This window comes from Bolinopsis microptera, chromosome 2 (assembly GCF_026151205.1).
Source record: "Bolinopsis microptera isolate Bmic1 chromosome 2, MBARI_Bmic_1.0, whole genome shotgun sequence".
NCBI lineage: Eukaryota > Metazoa > Ctenophora > Tentaculata > Lobata > Bolinopsidae > Bolinopsis > Bolinopsis microptera.
In genome coordinates, this window is record NC_087073.1 from 8,984,333 (window position 1) to 9,004,922 (window position 20,590).

At 40.3% G+C, this 20,590-nt stretch overlaps 1 protein-coding gene across 50 annotated transcripts in view; it reads right to left on the reverse strand.

The window, feature by feature from the left end:
* Positions 1-2,176: 2,176 nt before the first annotated feature.
* LOC134811536 (CLIP-associating protein 1-A-like) overlaps positions 2,177-20,590 on the reverse strand; it is a 35,871-nt gene continuing 17,457 nt past the window's right edge. For 2 of the 50 annotated variants that reach the window (XM_063818414.1, XM_063818413.1), the window contains 24 exons: positions 18,489-18,658; positions 18,205-18,350; positions 17,891-18,026; positions 17,527-17,780; positions 17,294-17,389; positions 17,095-17,174; positions 16,809-16,874; positions 15,742-15,783; positions 14,118-14,264; positions 10,102-10,848; positions 9,164-9,271; positions 8,655-8,794; positions 8,452-8,532; positions 7,752-7,820; positions 7,031-7,210; positions 6,480-6,836; positions 6,257-6,328; positions 5,723-5,827; positions 5,466-5,623; positions 4,877-5,042; positions 4,070-4,459; positions 3,818-3,943; positions 3,486-3,683; positions 2,177-3,228 (listed from right to left, as the gene is read on the reverse strand). In XM_063818414.1, the coding sequence (XP_063674484.1) occupies positions 3,178-3,228; positions 3,486-3,683; positions 3,818-3,943; positions 4,070-4,459; positions 4,877-5,042; positions 5,466-5,623; positions 5,723-5,827; positions 6,257-6,328; positions 6,480-6,836; positions 7,031-7,210; positions 7,752-7,820; positions 8,452-8,532; positions 8,655-8,794; positions 9,164-9,271; positions 10,102-10,848; positions 14,118-14,264; positions 15,742-15,783; positions 16,809-16,874; positions 17,095-17,174; positions 17,294-17,389; positions 17,527-17,780; positions 17,891-18,026; positions 18,205-18,350; positions 18,489-18,658 (4,085 nt within the window). In that variant the 3' untranslated portion in view covers positions 2,177-3,177. Of the gene's footprint in view, positions 3,229-3,485; positions 3,684-3,817; positions 3,944-4,069; positions 4,460-4,876; positions 5,043-5,465; positions 5,624-5,722; positions 5,828-6,256; positions 6,329-6,479; positions 6,837-7,030; positions 7,211-7,751; positions 7,821-8,451; positions 8,533-8,654; positions 8,795-9,163; positions 9,272-10,101; positions 10,849-14,117; positions 14,265-14,765; positions 14,787-15,275; positions 15,390-15,741; positions 15,784-16,359; positions 16,447-16,808; positions 16,875-17,094; positions 17,175-17,293; positions 17,390-17,526; positions 17,781-17,890; positions 18,027-18,204; positions 18,351-18,488; positions 18,659-20,590 lie in introns of all 50 variants that reach the window. The other 48 variants (XM_063818424.1, XM_063818422.1, XM_063818438.1 and 45 more) reach the window with 39 other exon arrangements.

The following is a 20,590-nucleotide window of genomic DNA, read 5'->3' on the forward strand; positions in this document are numbered from 1 at the left end:
ACTACTCACTACTATTTTGTATCACGTTGCGACCCCCACGCGCACGGTCGCTTCACTGTATCGTCCTGACGATACAGGGGTTACCTGAGGACCCCAGGCTATTATGTTCATTAACATTCATTAACCGAATAGAGATTAGGCGGAATGACAGGCTGAGCGCGGCCCAGTAAGTATCAATTGTGAATTGATTTACGATCTGCAATTTCCTTTGATTCACGATGTCAATCCTTCGCAGCTCGGTGAGGCACAGTGGTGCATCTCGCCGATCTACCGAAGATGTGGTTGCGAGAAGCATTATTTGATGCGCGCGCGACCCAGTAGTGCATCGCGCTACAACAATTTCCTTCGCAGCTCGGTGTTACCAGGCGTGCTTGTTCTTATACTTATTGTGTTTGATTCACGATGTCAATCCTTCGCAGCTCGGTGAGGCACAGTGGTGCATCTCGCCGATCTACCGAGAAGAATTATTTGATGCGCGGCGCGACCCAGTAGTGCATCGCGCTACAATTATTGTGTTCACATAGCCATGTGTATACGCGTACTGCGTGACGCGCTTGTTTCACAAGTATAATATACTTTGCCGCCTTCGGCGGTCGCGCGCTACTGCAAGCGAGAGGGCTCTGGTTATAGAGCAATTTATTGTGTATGTACTAAGACTAAGAGCATTTGATTGACGATGTCAATCCGTCGAGATCGTTGCTCTGCGAAGCAGAGCAAGAATGCTAGTTTGCGCGGCGCGTCGAAGCGGCGAAGTCCTCCAAAAGAGCATCAACTTGCGGGTGAATATTTTATGTCTAAAACCCCGACATATTATACATCATTGGAAACAGGAAAGATCTCATTGAGTAAAGTCACCTGGTAGTGGTACCAAATTTTAGGCAAATGGCTGCTCATGGCGAAAGCATGCGCGGCGCTATTTTCCAGGTCCTGCATCAGCATACGTGTGACGTGGGAAAAGCGAGCAATAGACTTAACAGGTGTTACTCGTAAAATATCTGTTCCAACTCGGCGCGCGTCCTGGTAGGTTGTAAACCTACAGGACCGTCGACGAGTCCAACTCGGCGCGCGTCCTGGTAGATTGTATAAACCTACAAGCAATAGACTAGAAAGCTAGGTAGACTAAAATAAGAAGAAAGAAAGCAATTCAATAAACTAGTAGTAGTAAGCGTGCTTGATCATTTATTGACGATCATGTCAACCCATCACGTGACGGATGTTACTTTGTAGGTTTACAACCTACCAGGACGCGCGCCGAGTTGGACTCGTCGACGGTCCAATATATGGAACAGATATTTTACGAGTATCACCCGTTAAATGTTACTTTGCACTTTGACGGATGTTACTCGTCTAAATTTCTTCGAAGTAGCGCGCGCCGCATTCTTTTTGAAATGTTGGCCCGATGACAAGTGCTACGAAGTAGCGCACGCCGGGCCAGACCATTAATGATTAACAATGGCCATCGAGAAGAAAGCTTCGAATTCGAAGAAATTAAGACGATCAGTAACGTCCGTCTATCAATAAGTTGTATCACGTCGTGACCCCCACGGTCGTTTCACTAGGTCCTGACGATATAGGGGGAGCCGCGCACCCGTGCGCGGCGGGTCATACAACGTATGACAAGGGGTCGTTCACATATTACGTAATCAATATTTGAGCAATTTTTACCCCCTCCCCCCTTTCGTAATCAAGACCCAACCCCCCTCCTGACAGCAATATTACGTAATCATGGCCTGACCCCCCCTTGACTTTTTTCCTAGACACTTTTCTCTACGTTTCATGCTACCCTGATCATGCTATCATGATGAGCCGAAATCATTGTTATGATATCCGGCCAAGCACCTTCTAAACTACTTACTATTATAGCCGGATATTTGATAAATTTCTAAATTTTATCACTATCAGAGTGAAATATAGTGTATCAAAAACGCCCCCTAAACGCGTTCTCTAGATGGCCCTGATGTTTAAAATATTAACTCGCTAGATAAGCATTTTAACCATAGCCTATGTCATGTGGAGTGATTAGGAATCAGTGTTCAAAAATAGGTCGAAGTTTGAGTGTTTTAGAACGCTCTGGTTGGAGCAACATTATGATTAACAGTAACACTTAACAGGATACAGAAACCTAGTCACAGACCTTGAAGCTGGTATGTGAACATTTGGACGAAAATAAAAGCAATTATTCCTTCAAATATAAAACTGTGTGTAAACATGATGTTACATTTCATAAATAATGATTGAATTTTCAAACCCCGGTCAAAGGTGTTGATGTTGTTCGGAGATCGCTCATAACGGGAAAAAAGTAAAAATGATAAGTTTCAAAGATTTACAAATTATTTCTTTTGCTGATTAACACACATCAATAACTGCTAGTTCTATCTTTACCCGAGTAAAGGGGGCCAATTTACATGAAATCTAACATTTAAACAATTATGAATCGCACGAACTAATTCTACCCTTCAATACTATTAACGATGGTACTGTTTCGCTTTAACTACAGTAAATAACATATGCAGGAATAATAGAAATGTACATATTATTATGATTAGTGTAAATAACTTGCGTTAACAAAATCGATGTTTGGCTTTATTAACAATTTTGGGTGCATGTATTCTATAATTCAATACCCAAGCACTATCGCTACAAGTTTATGAAGATAAACATAATTCTGCGAAAAAACATGCCCATATTAATATCAATAATAGCAACGCAGCAGGTTCAGCGTATCGGAAATTATAATCCGAACTAAAGCAAAATACCGAAAAGTTCAGGTCATATCGGCCTTTACCAAGCATTCGTTGCTGATGCACTTTCAGGCTCTAACAAAATCGAGGTAACTGAACTTATTCAGTTGTTCTCAGAGTAGAAGACGTTTAAGTTTCCAAATTAACCAATTCAAGAAGGAAGTCGTATCGCCAGTATTCTTACCACGATACTAATAAAAACAAGCAAACCACCAGAGTCATCGTATCAGATTCGTCCGATCCTAGACTGTCTCAATCAATTCGAACCACAAAACCAGCTTTCCATTAACCACAGTTTCTCCGTTCTGAATTATATCATAATCTCTGCTCAGCACACATACACGGCGTTGATTGTCGTGATATAAATTTACTTATTGCTCGTCCGGTCTCTAACTTCGTGTTAGATCGGGTGACGAAAATGTCGGAGTGTGGGATTTCACCGTACGTTACGCTGATGCCGGTTGTAGTACAGGTACACCAGCTTTTTCTGGGAGGAGGGACAAGGGTTTAGTAAGGGACGGGATAGGGACTAATACGGGATTTTAGGTTTTGCTACATCCCCAAACTATGTTTGGTTGTCTCCATGAAAATCTTATTAGTGAAAAGAAAGGGTGTTGTAGGAAGAACACTGCGGAATATCACCAACAGTACAGTCAATATTTATTCAATCAAAGCAATGGAGTCGAGACAGTTAAAAAAGCAATCATTTCCATATTGTTTCGCTAAAAAGAAGGCGTGACCCACCTGGCTGACAGTTAGGGAGTCCAACATGGTGTCCACCCTTTCAGTCCCGAATATGAGGAGTAACTCCACCAGGCAGAAGATGCTTTGTTTCCTGACATTTGTCTCCACGTGCGAGCACTGTGGGCACACTGCTGCACACAGAGCGGGGAGGCGGGACTCCAACTTCGACTGTGATTCTGGAGTGTTCTGCTTCAGCGTCTGATGGTGAGGATTGTTTAATAAAGGTTGATTTGTAATCCAAATTGTACGCATGGTAGTACACAGATAATTAGAATTAGCAAGTCTTTAAATTACAGTTAATATCGATATGATGAACAAAATATAAGACTTACTGAGTATAGTAGGTTGATAACGGACAGCAAGACTGGATAAGTCTCATGCTGCAACATCGGAACTAGCAGATTCAAGATAGCTTCTGTTTTGTACACCATAACAAGCAGTTGGTACAGTGATTCACTCTGAAATAAAATAGGTTAGGTAAACAAAATGATATAATGAACTGTTTTATACTTCAAACTAAGACCAGCCTCCTGAAGTTTTAATAAAATAAAGCAAATTGTAATAAACAAAGTATTCAAACTCACATCAGCGTGCTGCATGGGGCACTTAGCCCTGACGATCTTAGTAACAACCTCCTCGCAGTGAGGGGCCATGTAGTCTGCCTGATAAACCAGGAACTTGTTGAGAACTTTCAGAGATTTAGACACCAGCTCCGTGTCATCCTCTTCAGTGCAACTCATAATGGCACTCAGCAGATCGTAGCTGTTCTCCTCGTTTATAGAGGTGTCCTCTTTCAGCAGGTTCAGAGACTCAATCAGAGCGGCTGATTTCTCATCTTGAGTGCCGCCGAGAAGTGCCTCCAAAACGGCAAACACTTTGTTGTTTTCAGCCATACTTCCGTTGAGTGATGGAGACTGGAGGAGGGGTGATGATGCTGATCCTCCGTTGGTATTGTTGTTCAAATTAGAAACGGCCTGAACAAGGTAGTTGTGAACAGTCAAACACAATCAATCAGAACAGTTGTTCATAAAAATGGAGCTCGTGTGCGCTATATATAGTTCGTATATGCTATATATAGGCAAATAGGATTGCTTTGCAAAAGGATAGCTGCATGTGATCGGCCGTGAAATTAAGGTATGTATATATGCGAGGTCAAATAAGATTGATTTGTAACCGAACAGCTGCACGTGATTGGACGTGAAATTAAAGTTCTGAGTAGATATAGACTAAGCTGCAGAACAGATTAATAACTATCGTTCAAGAGGAGCGATGAAGAGCATCTTGAGCCCACCTTCACTCGACTGAAATAAGGCGGAACAAGACATGTTCACGTACTTGCTCTAATGTGGATTGCGAAATAAAGGACTAAATAGATCTGATTGATTCAGTACCTGAAGCTCTGCAGTGAGAGATCTATCACGCTGCTCGCTGAAACTGTTCTCCCGATCCTTGTCCAGACTTATCTTGCTGACTGGACTGTTCAGTATGTCTGGGTTGATGTTCTCCGCGTCAACGTCGAAAGTGTAGCTCCCTGGACTGGAGCCGAACCTATGGGAACTTGTTAGGCTAGTGAATAGCCCGCTTGCAAATGGTTTTTAGGACAGAAAGCAAGTACGAGGATATTTGGTTACTAAAACAACGTGCAACATATCATGGCACAATCACTGTAAAAATCACCGATAAAAATACCAATGATTCATTATCAACACACATTATTAACAGAAACATTAACACAAACACTATTTCTCACGACATTACATTTTAAGGCTTCTATAGTGTTTACGGTTGGACGTGACAAAAGCTTGCTTTGACACGTGATATGCACGTTTGATGGGTTCCTGGATCTTGCTGTAACAAATTGCGGTAAAATGAAAACAAATTTTTTCATTTACTCTCCATCCACAGTCAAGGCTATAAGGTTTAACATTGGAAACATGCGACACACAACACAACTTATTCCTCTTGAGATGAACAAGATACCTCTGGTTTATAGCATCGAAAAGAGAAGCAGATTCCTCAGAAGTAGCGGACTGATGATCAGACACGATCTTGTTGTAGCCTGGGTAGCCCATCAATACTTCACTCTCCTGGGACATCATGTTGGGGACCGTCTCTTGTAATAACATCACACACTGACCCTGAAGGAGAAGATACGATGAAAGGTTAGACTTTGCTCGGACGAACTTTCTAAATTTACGAACTTTGGACTCTGAAGACATGTTAGTTGAGTTATTTACCTGCTCTTGTTCAGTAACTGTGTTGAGAATACTGCTAAAAACTGGTGGACTGTGTCTAAACATTGTTGCTATCAGAGTAGCACTCTTTTTCCTGATATCCGGCGCCTGAGATGAAATGTTGTAATATAATCTAAACTCGCTTTGGATTTTCAAAGCTATTTTAGGAGATTTTCTGCCCAAAAGTCGTATACCAAGCTAACATTCAATGAAAACAAAATCAAGGAAAAGTTAGCTGTTAGCATCCACATTTTCACGAGATTAAAACACAAAAACAGCCCACATGGCCAAAATCAAGCATTTGACGGAGCTGATAACACAGAGTGGACCAAGTTTGTATCCCTATAATATTGAGATTAGATTTTAAAATTCTCTGTTCAAAGTGAGATGAAGTTTGTATCCCTCTACCGAGATTAGAAAAACAAAATTCTCTGTTCAAAGGGAGATGAAAGAGATAAGAATGATACGTGCAGTCCCCAACGAACACCTAACTCTGAGCCACTCTGTGTTTTAAAGCAATTAGCACGGCGACCCTACATTAGCTTTTTTTACTCTCTCGTGGGCAGTTTTATCAAAACCGATACAACTCTGAACATCTAAAGAAAGTCTCTGAAACGGTTAGACGTCTAAAAGAAAACGCTAAGCTTAGTTGAGCTGTATTTTTGCAAGAGTATTTTAAAAGAAAGTATAGCCAGGAGGAAAGCACATAAAGTAGGTCTGAGAAGCACACTACAGCTACAGCCAAAAATATATCACAAACCTTCGGATCTGTTGAGCTTTGAAGCAAGACTTTCAGTCCAATGGTGCTCTCTTTGGTTTGAATAAACTCCATGGGGTCCATGACTTCGAAAGTACAGGACATATACTCCAACAAGGTTCCCTTCATCTTAGCGTTGCTGTTGACTTGTCTGGAGTCCAGGATAGAGAAACACCAGGTCAGTTGTAAATCGTACGGGAAGGAGCGGTGTAAGGTGTCCAGTAATCTCATGACACGGTCGAAGTTACTCTGGGTTTGTTTCATGCTCTGTAGGTAGAGAGCCTTGGCTAGGATGGTGGCTCCCCAGTCTGTTAGGTTGGTTCGGTAAAGAGCCAGGAATTCGTCTAAAACATCCAGCGTCTGAAAAGTATCCCAATATAAGTTATATTATACTTTCATTATAACAACCATTAAACCTAAAAATAGATTCCTCGGTCTTCCCCGCTAAGTGTAGTAATAACTAATAGTAACTCACATTGAATAACGGTAAATTGCAAAAATTCGATATTTGTATCTTACCACAAGGAACACAATGAAATGAAAAACAAACTTACTGTTCCGAGGATTTTAGCGTGGTTATCGTTGAGCATTTGCTCGAACAGATGAAGGACCATTCTCCTCTCTCTAGTGTTGAATCCTCTTTCTTCGTTGATCCTTACTTTCAGTTTGTGGACTCCTTCTTCTCGGATCTTCCAGCTGCTGCTCTCTGATGCTCGCACTATTTCTTGTATGTCCTGAGATTTGGCGGTAAGTGCTTTTCAACAAAAATAAATCGTGTCAACGACAACGGTTATAATTGTGTTTTATTTCATTGCATGTATTTTAGTTTTGATAGTTTATAAAGCGAACTAGAAACAGCAACGGATTCTTCTAATCCGAAAAGTGGATGGAATACATTTTATCAATTCAAAATTCCGTATGGTTTCTGTTATTATTTATTCCATTGGCAGAGGAAACGATTGTTGCTTCAGCAGACAATGCGTAGAAATTTGAGATGAAGGTAAGATTTAAGTTTCAGTAATTTACACCAAAGTTTCACATCTGTATAATACAACCATTGGTACATGAACATCAACGATGAAATTAAATGAAGGTATGAAACCACTTACAACATTACAACAATCTACGAGTACATCTAGAAAGTAAAACTACAGAGAAAATGTACACATAATATGTGGGAAACGTGTGGAACGATAAAAGAATGAAGATTAGGCTGGAACTATGAAGATGAAAGAAGAGCACAGAACTGTAAGATATTTAAGAGATAGCGAATACCTCCATTCTAGACTTGACCGAACTTTGGTTGCTTCCCGCGCTTGACAACCGCCTTCTTCTATATCTTATCTGATCGAGCTACTCATTCAACATTCAGTATATCACAAAGACACGTTTTAACAAGATGTGGGACAAAGTAAACGTATTTAAATAACCCACTAATTGCGAATACTGATTTTGAGAGGTTTTTCACCCAGCAAGGTTCCTTACTAAATAAACTTACTCCGAACAAATTAGAAATGATACGAAATGAGACAACGAATTAGTCAACTTAAAGTTTCATGTCAAATCTTCGGAGACGATCGGTCTTTAACAAGAAGCTTTTAGTTGTTTACTATGTTGTCTCAATTCATAATACTTCTAATAAAAATAGACAACATAGCGAGTACATTATCTTTCTACAAGTACTACATATAATTACTGAACTTGTCTTATAACTTTAAAAAAGAAATAACATTTCAAGGATGAGTTATTATTAGAAAGTGCTTGGAATTTCTTATTTTTAATAATCAGGACGATTTTATACCATGAAGTGGTACTGTCTATTTACAGTACTTCCCTTGAACTTTGCTAGATAGCAATTTAACGGGAAATAATAGGAAGATTCGTGGTTATTTTATCATTGTGAACTTCCAATAATGTTAAACTATTTGTCCCTAGTATACCACTACACCACTGACCACCCTCAACCCTTACTTACCACATCATGTGAACTACTGTCAGTAGAGGAGGCAATACTGTCCTGACTTGTCATCCTGGGGATGGTGCCTCTTCCAAACGCCTGCGGAGGGGACAATGTTAGATAGTGGGGGATATTAATTAGGGATTTGATACAAAGTCCAAAGAAATTGAAACTATATCATACATAACATGATGATCATGAAGTTCACGAATAAAACTTACAGAAGCAAGACTGTCTTGGTTGAGATTAGCGGAAGCACTTTTCCGGATGGAAGGAGTGCGTGGTGCGGTCTGCTGAGCAGCAGTCCTGCTGCTGCTAGTGCTAGCTGGACTTGCTCGGCCAGGACTAGCTCTGTTATTCGCTGAGATAACAGTATTAGAAACTTATAACATCTAAGTATTTTGTTCATGTTATAGCAAATATAAGGTGAGATAAAGTGATGTGCTAGAAAGATTTCAAACCACAGTATACGCGAGTGTGCTGTAAGAAAGAGTGTCCAGCCGAAGACATTCAACAAACAGACTTACCATGCGTACGTGATACAATGGAACGTGTTTTTTTTTCTAAGAAATAAGTTGTACATTTGGTCAGTGCAGTGATATGCAACAAAATTACAGTTCACGTTTTACGACAGATAACATGATTGTAACATAAATTGTAACGATAATGAGGATTGAGAAGCAGCAATATATTCTAGGTTGATATTCTAGACCGGGGGATCCTGACTCACCTCGTCGCAGAGTAGCGGACCTGGTCTCGCTTGATACGATACTGTTGACTGATCGGGCACTCACGCTTCTTCTCACGCCTCCAGTCGCGCTCCCAGACCGGGCCGCCGCTGCAATTACTCCGAGTTATTTCTGGACCGCCGGTATCAGATGCGGGCAGACAACACCGGATACCAAGGATCAGATATCCGTAATACACGGATCAGTTAGCTGCCGCTCATGCACGGGCAGGCAAGAAATCACAGTCACATGGGTCATAAGTAACATCACGTGATACATAAGCTGCCACGTTACAACAATAAATCAAAGGCTTGTAATCATCAGTAGAATAAATAATATTATATCGTAGAAGCAGGAAGAGAAGATGATAATCAGCAAGAGATAACATAATAGCTGCTTTAATGCTGTAAGAAAAGATAAGATCATGAAATGTGTTTGATTTTAAAAGAGTAGTTTGATTTAGGGGAGTGGATGAGTGAGAAATAAGGCGACTTGAGCCACGGATAACGGCACCACAAGTAGACAGTTCCCGAAATCACGGGAATCTTCTAGAATACACCGTACAATAATTAGTCACACGCTCACAGACTTTGTCAGGTAATCACCCTAACAATTAAATAATTGTGTTTTTACACTTTTCACACTTCGCTGATCGAGTACTCGATTAAACAGTAAACACACTCGCATTAGCACACTACACTCACTCATTCACTCAATTACACTCAATTACACTCAATTACTACTCACTCTACCTAATCTATCCTCTATGTCTGAGTTAGACTGGTAATCAAGGTTTTGTAAGCCTGAAAAAGGGTTTGATAATAGCAGGATCAAACCGCTGATTGGATCAAATAAATACATCACCCAGAAATCTTTAAATATCTGGTCGAATAGAATACCACGATCGAGGAATGCTACTGCTTTCATCTGATTTTCTTACTTCTGCTGTCCGAGTCCTCGATCTGCCCCCGCCCGGAAGAGTTGTCACTCGTTCTGCTGGAAGATCGGCCTGCCGGAAGATCCATGTGTATTCTCATGAATTCCTCCTCTGTCATACCACCCGATTGAACTGACGATCTTCTTCTGTCGACTTCCATAGCTTCAGTATCAGAAGTCCGAGACTTCCTGCCACCTTTGGGTCGCCTTTTGATAGTAGCATAACCTTCGACAGAACTATAATCGTCCACTTGCAACGACGATGACTGTCGAGATAAACGCGCATCGTTGTTGGCAGCTTGTGCAATTTTTATATCGTCCTTATTGACGTTAGTAGTTGGGCGAGATCTAGCTCGGGGTCCGCTAGAACGTGATCGCTTCTGCCTCTTACCACCATCACTGGAGGAGTGACGGCCCCTTCTGTGTGACTCTTTTATCTCTTCCATGTCCCTATCAAACTCACTGGCACCCCCTTCCCTCGCTAGCTCCTTCTCTCTATGTGATGTTAGAGCTGCTGCAATACGAGCTGCTTCTATGTCATCCAGAGTCATGGTCGGCCTGTTAGATCTGCTTTTACCCGATCTTGAGGACTGAGGTCTACCGTCATCGGAAAACTCAGAACCACCTCGGTCTCTGTAGCCTCCAGCTGACGACTTTGAACGATCAAGCGATGGACGATTCTGTTGTTCAATAGCTTCTCTAACGTCTGATCTGCTTATTACTGTTCCAGTCCTTTCGCTTGGGCGACGAGCTGGGAATAAAAATAATGAGCAAATTTATCTACCATATTTAAACATAAATAATCTCAGTGTGCTTCAATTTTTTTAATAAATTTTGGTAACAATTTGTAATTTTTCTGTTATATGCAGGCAGTGGCTAGTGGCTACAGTACCGGTATTTTTATAGGGAGAATCTAGCGATTCGTCGCTACGGTTATTCCTGTCCAACATGAGCAAGTTTGGGGTACTTTTCGAGGCTTTGAGAGTGATTTCGTCTTCTTCCTCTACATAAATTCCGTCTTCTGAATCTTTAAACGATTTTCGGAGTGAGGAAGATTTGTTGCTTTCCTTGAAGTGAGATCGAGAGCTTCTTCTTCCCTTTCTTTCGCATTCACCAGAGTTTCTCTTGCTCCGAGAGCGTTTACCATCACAAAGGTTTTCTCGGGAGCTTCTTCTGTCGCGAGAACTTCCTCCATCATGGGAGCGTTCTCTGGAACTTCTTTTATCGCCGGGACTTTCCCGGGAGCTTCGTTTGCTCCTTGAACTCTCCTTAGAGTGTCCACGAGAGGATTCTCCAGACCCGTTGGACCGAGAAGCTCGATTTTTATGTGCCTCATGTTTCACATCTTTCATCGTCCGGCGTTTCCCCGACGATCTGTCCGATTTCTCGGACAAAGAAGAGACTGAGGAGTTGGAGGATCTCCTGATTGTCTGATGAAATTGTTCCATATCCAAATCCTCATCCGATAGCATGAGTTGTGAACTTCCAAGTTTTTTTAAAGACGCGGGAGACAGTATGTCCAAACTGCAGCTGAGAACTTCGGATCGGGATCGAGATAATACTGGAACAAACATCAGTAAACTGAATTTAGCAAAGCTATCGGCCAAACATTTTCACACGGCAAAATCTATGAAAGTATGAAGGATACCTCAAAGCATGCTATATATTAACACTCCAAACTTTTTTCAATGAAGTGACCAACTTACATGATCGTCTGGAGGAACTGCTGCTACTCCTACGTTTAGACTCGCCCCTATTACTGGCCTGCTGAGCAGACAATACCTCCTCCGGATTTATCATAGTTCTCGATCGCGACGAGTCTGACCTAGTTCTGCCTGCAGCTGGTTAAGATACCGACTTGAGCTGGTTTAAAAGACTGGATTTCTGCACTGTTTTAACATCCAGAACATTCACAAAAACCCAACAAGTTAAGCAATATATCTTTCAGCTTACAAGGTTTTCGTGGAGCTTCAGGGTTGAGTTGGATCTGAGCTGCCATAACATCGGAACTGCTGATGCTTGTCCTGGATCTAACGTCCGATCTGGACCTAGTCGCAGCTGAACGCCGAACGGTCAGCAGAGTACACACGAAAGGCTCCATACAAGGCGTCAAATACATCTATCACGTACGAGAAACAAAAATTTATGGGCACTCATGAATGACGCAGCTATGTTAACACCCACACTCGCAGGCTCTGCTAATATAACATACTCCGAGGAATTTAGAGAATACATATTTACAGTTCTCGAGCAACTTTACATGAAGTACACTTTGGGTGGAATTTATAAAATTATCCATAAAGGTGTTTTGATAACCTGTGTGTTTCAAATCCCATTCTATCTACTCAAACGACCGAACATAAAGTAAACGAGTACGTCAAGCAAGAGCTTCACCAAACTAAACTCCCTCTCAAAATTTTATTCTACAGAATAGAGCTACATTTAACACACCTCTTCTTTCAACAGCAGACTGTTTCTTCTTTCCGCCATTGCCAGAGGACCGCGACATCGAAGAGGCAGTAGAACTTGAGCTGTCACTCTTTTTCAGGCCAGATCCAGTGGACACCACTCTCCGCACAGTATCAGAGCGTTTCAAAGTCTTGGAGCCCATCGCCGTGCTAACGTGTGACGGGTCTATGGATGTGCGGGAGCGTGCTGAACGGACGTCCTCTGGATTTATCGAAGTGTAGGATCTTACTGCTCGTGCTTTGGTCTCTGAATATAAATCTGGTAGAAAGTTAGGACTTTCTCTCGCTGCTTTCTTGCTTCAACACTTACGCACCAAAGAAGATTTTGTATGTGAAGCTGCCTGGTTACAGAGACATTGATAAGATTCCAATTTTATGTTAACATGTACGATGAGTTTACTTAGTATTCAGAATTCTCTCGATTGAGCTTTCTTCGTTTCGGAGTTGTAGTAACAGAATATTTACAAATCAACGAGCAGGGCGTCGAATTCCTCCTTCACTAGTACAATAATATCATAATAAAATTTAACAGTGTTAACTTAAATACCTTGACGTCACTCGTTAAGCATTTCGAAGCTCAATAATATTCCAACAAACGTAACGCATTCTGGGAAGCCATCTAACTGGGGCGCATTTAACCATGACCCAAGTCTCCCTCAGGAAATGTGTGCAATTGTTATGACTTAAGATGACTGAAAACTTAAGATGTGAGGCTCAGATTGTGAGCTGAATAAAATGACCTTGTCCCCCTTATTTGTATGACGATAAATATAATCCAAAAATGAACGCAAAATTTTCTCAAGTATACTTTTAGATCAGCAGTGGAGTGAAACTTCTGGACTTACAAGAAACTGGTGTCTTCTTAGATCCTAGGTGAGGGCTACCGATAGGACTCCCAAAGGGTGAGCCGAACCTCGCTCGGTCTAGTGAATCACCAGATTTTGTACGGTTAAGCGCATCACCAGATGCAGGCTTTGCACGGTTTATCGCATCACCGGATTTAGCTCGTTGTAGCGCATCACCAGACTTTAAAGTTCTTGCACGGTTTATTGCATCACCGGATTTAGCCCGTTGTAGCGCATCGCCAGCCTTTGTACGGTTTATCGCCTCAGTAGAAACTGCTCGCTCTATGATGGACTCACATGACGCTCCCGGTAACAGGGCGTTTGTGCTTCAAACTTAAAACCCCAGAAGCCAATGCCCAATAGGCACAGGTCCGACGGAAAACATAAGAATTTAACGAGCTAAGGGAAAATGTGCTTCACAAATCGTAATCCCAAAGCAAAACAAGCAAGTAATTGTCAAACGCTTAAACGAATTTTGTACTATATAATATTCTTGCAATAGAAATCGCACAAATCCTCATTCCTTATTAAAATAGTGCTGAATTCACATTTCACAAGACAAATTCCCAATACGACTTTTTTGATTGGATACGATCGGACATCTAAATTCTAATTGGATTCGCTGATTGAGCAACAAGCCCCAAAAATCAGGTGAGATTAGCAACACGTGACAATACAGCTACACACGGAAACACATGGCGTCTTACTCTGTCGGGGCTGGGTGAGTGAGCCACCAACGGGCCCAATCTTACTCCGCATAACTCCACTCTTGCTCTTTTTGACTCCAGTGGCGGGGTCACGTGAGAGCGAGGGAGACAGGACGGTGCTCTTGCTCTTGACCACTCCTTGACGAGCTGGGTAACGACATTTAGACCCTCTCACTTACACAGAGGTATATTTGAATAACCCTTAACAGATAGAGTAATCTGAACGTATAACTTTTTGCTGGACACAAAGTTACTCTTTAAAAGGAAAAGAAAAGAATGAAAGGAAAAAGTTATTTATATGTTATAAAGTTCGGTTATATTGTGATGCAAGTTGCTATGTCTACAGAACTTGGTACCCGTGTAAGAAAGTTCGAAATAAGATGAAATTAAACACAAAACACAATGATGAACTCGGTATCGCTTACTTGCGGACGAATCATCGCCTAGGGTATGAATTATGACGTAATTGGCACATAGATGACACACACCCAAATTTAACCAACTTTGAGTGGTCAAATCAAGATTCCCGCAATACATTACATTTCGGTCATGAATTAAATTGAATGTACTAACTAGTGTATTCAACGGTAAATTTTATTAGAATAGGAAACAGATTGTATTTTAAGAATTTCACTCGTGATTGCTTACTTGAAGAAGATTCTTCGCTGACTGTGGGAAAATCAGTTAACATTTGCTTCAAAACTTATATGAAAATGAAGACTTTGTTCTGGGTGAGTTGAATTAATGTTTCTAGAAGTCCACAAATGAAGTAATGTAATTGGTGCCTGGTGGTCGTGTTCAACATAACAGATAAGAGAAGAGTTGTGAGAAATCAGCATTTCATGTGTTTATTATTGAAGAATAAAGATTTTATACGAGTAAGAAGCGTAAGCGGTGCTAATTGTCTTCTAGATAAGATACAAGGATGTAGGAAAACCGTTAATTAGCTTTACATAAACGTCTAGCAAAATAAGCAGTTTCAGGGAGGCCGGATCAGCGGCAGATAATATTGATAATTGGATGGAGTGGTACATGAAGATACATGCGTGCAACACGTATCACACTTAATCTATCTCACGTATATAATAGAGGTGGTTCACGGGTACCATGTAACATTGTAACATTCTACTTACAACGGCACATGGTTTTAGAACTTACTGGGTATGTTGCTTGTGGAGTATTTACTGGGTATGTTGGTTGTGGCGTACGATTCAGTGGAGTTGCGCTGGGCGCGTGCGCCGCGCGGGCTTACAAACAGCCGTGGTATGGAGGCTGTGGGGGTGATGGTGAGAAAAGATGAGTGAGATTTTATGAAAATGTGGTTATATTCCCAATCGTGCTGGTTGGGAATGTTATATCATTTTAAATTGTGGTATTAGCAAACTCTGGATCAGCCACGACAGCTGTAAATAAATAAATAAATTTCGCTTTTTCTTGCGGAAACAACATTTGAAAGTGAATAAAAAATAATTTGGGAAACACAACGTTTTGACGGTGGGAAAACTAACTTACGATAGCTAGATAAGAGTGTGATATTAAATGTGCAGCACTGAAAGAATGCAGTTGATGCTGCGTTACGTAAAGAGGATGATGTACATGGAGAAAGACACACATTTATACTCACTTTTCTCGTTGGCAGGGGAGGCGGTGGTGCTTCTTGGTGCTCCTGAAAGAATGTGTCGTGAGAAGGGGTAAAAGGAGGAGATCAAGATAGGAGGAGAGGGAAGAGTAGGAACTTACTCTTCCCTCTCCTCTTATCGGAGGAATGCGATCTTGTTAGATTTGACATGCTTAGCAGGCACAAACAGCATGAGCAGGAATACCAGAGAAGACAAAAGATTTGGTTACGAACTAAAAGGAGGAATGGACCAATATTTCCAATTGCCAAAAGTCGGCTTACAGAATACGTTTTTGCAAGATTTTACCGTTAAAAGAACGAAGCACATTACATACGAGCATAGCCAACACAATCACTTAAAACTTTAATGTAGCGGTAGCAGTCAGCGGTCTTGTCAGTCAGCTCAGCCTCCCCAGCTAAGTTTTTCCCCAAAAATAGTTGCTTGTTTTTTGTGTGTAAAAAACGTAAATTTCCCCAGCAACAAAGTACTAGCAATGGATTCTCCTGAGCATTCCACCATGCCATACAACGGCTGACAAAATACGTTAAAATATACGTTCATGTCAGGTAAAACTGATGCGAATCAGCGAATAGTGACTATGAAAATAGTCCGTATTTCCGTACGATAAGAACTGTACTGTCCACTGTGACGCTTGAAGGTACTTCCACCCGGGGTTTTAGATCCTACCGGGGTTTTACTGTCCGTCACTCCTTGTTAAGGTACAGTTAAGGCTATAAGAGATTATCTTAGCTAACAGACATGGGGTTCATATGTAGTCAAACCCCCAATTGGGGGGGTTTGGCTGCATTATTCAGCACGTAGAATTGTGCTACAAAGATTTTACTCAGAGAGTCCAAGAAGTGGCTTACTTAACACTTTGAAAGAGTAATATAGTTAGTTATAAAGTAAGAATAGAGTATTTAATGTAGCTAAAAAGATTAATAAATAAAAGAAATATTAAGTATCTGTTGAGTAGGATAAGAAGTGGGCACATGGATTTCAGAACTTGATAAGCTCAAAAATCGGGTGGGATCTAAAAAAGAAACTCAGCGACTGAAATTTTGTGTGATACCTTGAACTCTTGCAGGAGTTTTTGGCTGTCTTGGTAGAGTTGATGGTTTCCCCAATTGAGAAAGATCTGAGGGGGTAAAACCGTGTACTGCAGATATAATGGTGCAGTAAAACACGCACCTCTCTTCGCTCTGAACCTCACTTTTGAATCATCTCTCTTTCTCTCTTTTCACCCACACATCTCACTTGAAAGCCTTACTCACATGCTTCTAATCTCGACAAACTTGCGATCTCACAGTTTCAATAACCCACATTTACGATTTTTGGCATCGCTAGACGGAACATACCTGGAGTACTCTTGCTCATTGTAGGCTTTTTGGGAAGGGTAGCTGAGGATCCAGGAGCTAAGTTCTTCTTCGTCCGTTTCCTAAATAAATTTCGGATCAGTAAAATCATCAAAAACCGTCAAACGTGGAGTCAACTAATTTGAGGATCCCCTAAATTCATCAACAAGAAATAAGAATAATACGAAAAATCGTAACTTACAAGGTATTAGTGGCACCAGCGCCGGGAGCTGCCGATTTTCCCATTTTGGTTTCTTGCAGCATCTTTTTCTTCGACGTATCAAACGTTTTCATCATACTGAAGAAGTACACGCGACCGTTATTAAACACTTCAAAGATGAAGTTTAATAATAATGAAAGATGCAGATGTAAATAAATATATTCAATTCGGCAAGTAGTGCACGATGAATGCTGAACTGAAACATTTTAACTTACTTTTCAGCATTTTTGGGGAAAAATTCATTGTAGAGCCAGAATGTCCTTCTTGAAAATATCCTTGTATCTGAGTCTGCGTCATTAATTCCACTCTTGATGGTACCTTCTAATATTGACAAGTTTTTTGTGATGATATTGAGTTCCCATAGTTGGAAAATGAGTTCAATGTATTCGGCTGCCCGCTTCCGGCACATTGGACTCTTAGATTTCATCTGTTCGCAAATTATAGGCAACATCTTTGGATACTGAGTACACTGAAATAAGGATCAGATAAGTGATAGAATATCAATGTACTAATTTAACTGAAAAATCTTAAATAAAGATTAAAGACTTATTTAAGAAAAAACTTGTTTTTTAAACTTACCGCGATAACACGTCGCAAACAAACATGAGCAGATAAATTCATAATCTTGACGTTGACTAAGAGCTGAGAGAATAAGGCCGTCAGTAATTTTTCTCCACACGAGCCGAAATCGTTCCCCAATTCAGTTGACATGGCTCTGAAAATGGATAAATTATTGTTATTATTAATCGCTATTAATGCCGCCTTAAAAGTTTAAATGTGGGTACCCTGAAGTGAAGCTTATTTGATACACGTTTTAGTCTTACCAATCATTCAGCGGAATATGATCAATATTAGAAAATTACACATCCCAAATCTTCATTGATTACACTTACGAGACGGTAACACAAGCTTCTCTGACCACTTGTGATCTCAAGTCTTTGACTGTTTTCTCGATGGCTCGTGACATTCCAGTAATTGTTAATTTGAAACCCTTAAAGTGATCTACTCCGCAAAACATTACACCTCTGAGATCTCGCAGCTGAAAATTTGAAACTAGTTTAACTTAATGAAGATAGTGTGCAAACTGCTAATTCTACAAACCGAGTTAATTCCATAGAATGATTTTAAACTAATTTGGTTATAGCTTTAAGTATGTACAATTGGGTTAATAACTTACGGCGACTATTCGCTTTTCCCAATCGTCAGAATTCTCCATGATATCGGCACATGCGTTACAAAAGTCTGCCAACTCTTTAGGAGACGATATATTAACAGTGTTGTAATCTTTGATGTACTCATCTAGATTTTCCTCAGTCAGAAGCCCGCTGTCGGCTACTACCAATCCACCTGGGGGGTTTTCATTAAAAAACCCAATAATAGGTAAGTTAAAGCAGGGTTTAAGGTGGCGCGGACAAAGGGAAAACAAGCGATCAATTCAAACGCCTAATTAACTGGATTGAAGCGGCTATAAACCGCCACAATGAAAACTAAAATTGCGCGTTTTGTGTCGATGTGCCTCTTCAGATTGCTGGATACAAAGCTAGCGCAACAGATACGAAACAGCGCGCCGTACGTTTTCAGTAGGCAATTAAACGAATATTTTGTAAACCACAGCATCGACTATCTGAGAAACTTAAATAAGTCACCTATATTACATGCTAGGGAGCTTCGTAGTGAGTGATACAGTTTAAAATTGACAAGTGAAGCGAATGGTTTGTTTATTGTGCATGCTCATGAGTCGTTATACCACAGATAGCGAACGGTACTGGTTCATGTGTACTCGAACATCAGCGAGCATCTGTAAGTCTATACAGTATTGCATTGCGGTAGTATTGTTAAAAGTTGATGATAAGAAACGTATAACGAGTAAATAGCAAAGATCGATTATATAGTTTTAATTGTTTATAAAGTTTAACCGGTAAGCGGGATCTCGATCCGATCACGGACAATATAGTAACGCTATGATGTGCACATATCTATATGTTTCCGAAATTTCTCGAAAAGAAAATTCAAGTGATTATACGAATTGTGCCTATTTATTAAATCATCAACATGTATCTGTTGGATCATAAGTTATAGCCAAATATGTAAAATTACACGATTTTGTATCGTAATCACCAAAATCTCGCATTTCTACGAATAGTGACTTTATTATATAATGAGTGATACTCAAGTCACTTCTTCAAAAACAGAAGTAAACACTGCTTACTAAGCCCACTTATACACGTACGTCTTAAAATCAATTCTTTACATTTAATGTTTTCAACTGTATCATTGATATTGTCGCTTCTTAGCTTACACATAATTTTTCACCGTATACGACAAAATTTCATACATATTTTAATATCCAGGAAAACAGTTATAATACAGTTTCACAACGACAACAACATATGCTCCATTTATTATCATAGATTAAATTATTTAACCGTCTCTTAGAACGTAATGTTCGATGTAGCGTATTCACTGGTGATCGAAAATATTCCACTAAATTTGTCACCACTGAAATCTAAGAAATTGCCTGCAGATCAAATTCTGTGAAAGTACAGTTTAAGTATATTGTTTGTGCGACCTTCCCAAATCTTTCCAGATGTTACATAACAAAACTCGTTTTTATACTTATTGAATAGTATAACAAAACAGTACAGTAAGCATGTCAGCATTTCTGTCTAATTAGTGATAATATGTTAAACTTTACACTACATAATATTACAGGTCTAGTCTACACTCTACTATAGCATGTACATTGCACTGCCTACCTAGCTTTAGACACGCATTATAATGCATGCTGCGCTTAGCAACCTAGAAAAGCAGTGTAACAGGCCACCAAAGATCTAATAAGGGCCCAATTGGCTACCATTTAGAGCTCCTGCTACTACAGGTAAAGTACACACAACTATACATTATATCTCTGTATCATGAAACAATGCCCATATTGTATTTGGTGAGATTCTTACGATGAATTGCGATGTACTAATTGTATAGGCGTACCTGGATCTTTTTACAGCGGCTTCAATTACATATAGTCTATTTTTGTCACAATGCATCTCGCCTGATTATCACAAATCTGTACGTCGCTACTACAGATAATGTGAATAATATATGATTCAGCTGAAATGCGGCTGGTAATTCCGCCGTTATACACAGTTTATCGAGTTAGTTTGTCATGACGCTCTCTCCAAGGCGGAATTAGAGCTAACTCCATTCATCCAGAAACCATTATGTAAATTTTAGATATCACATTGTTTCATGTTCTAAGACGACAATCCTAATCACGATCTT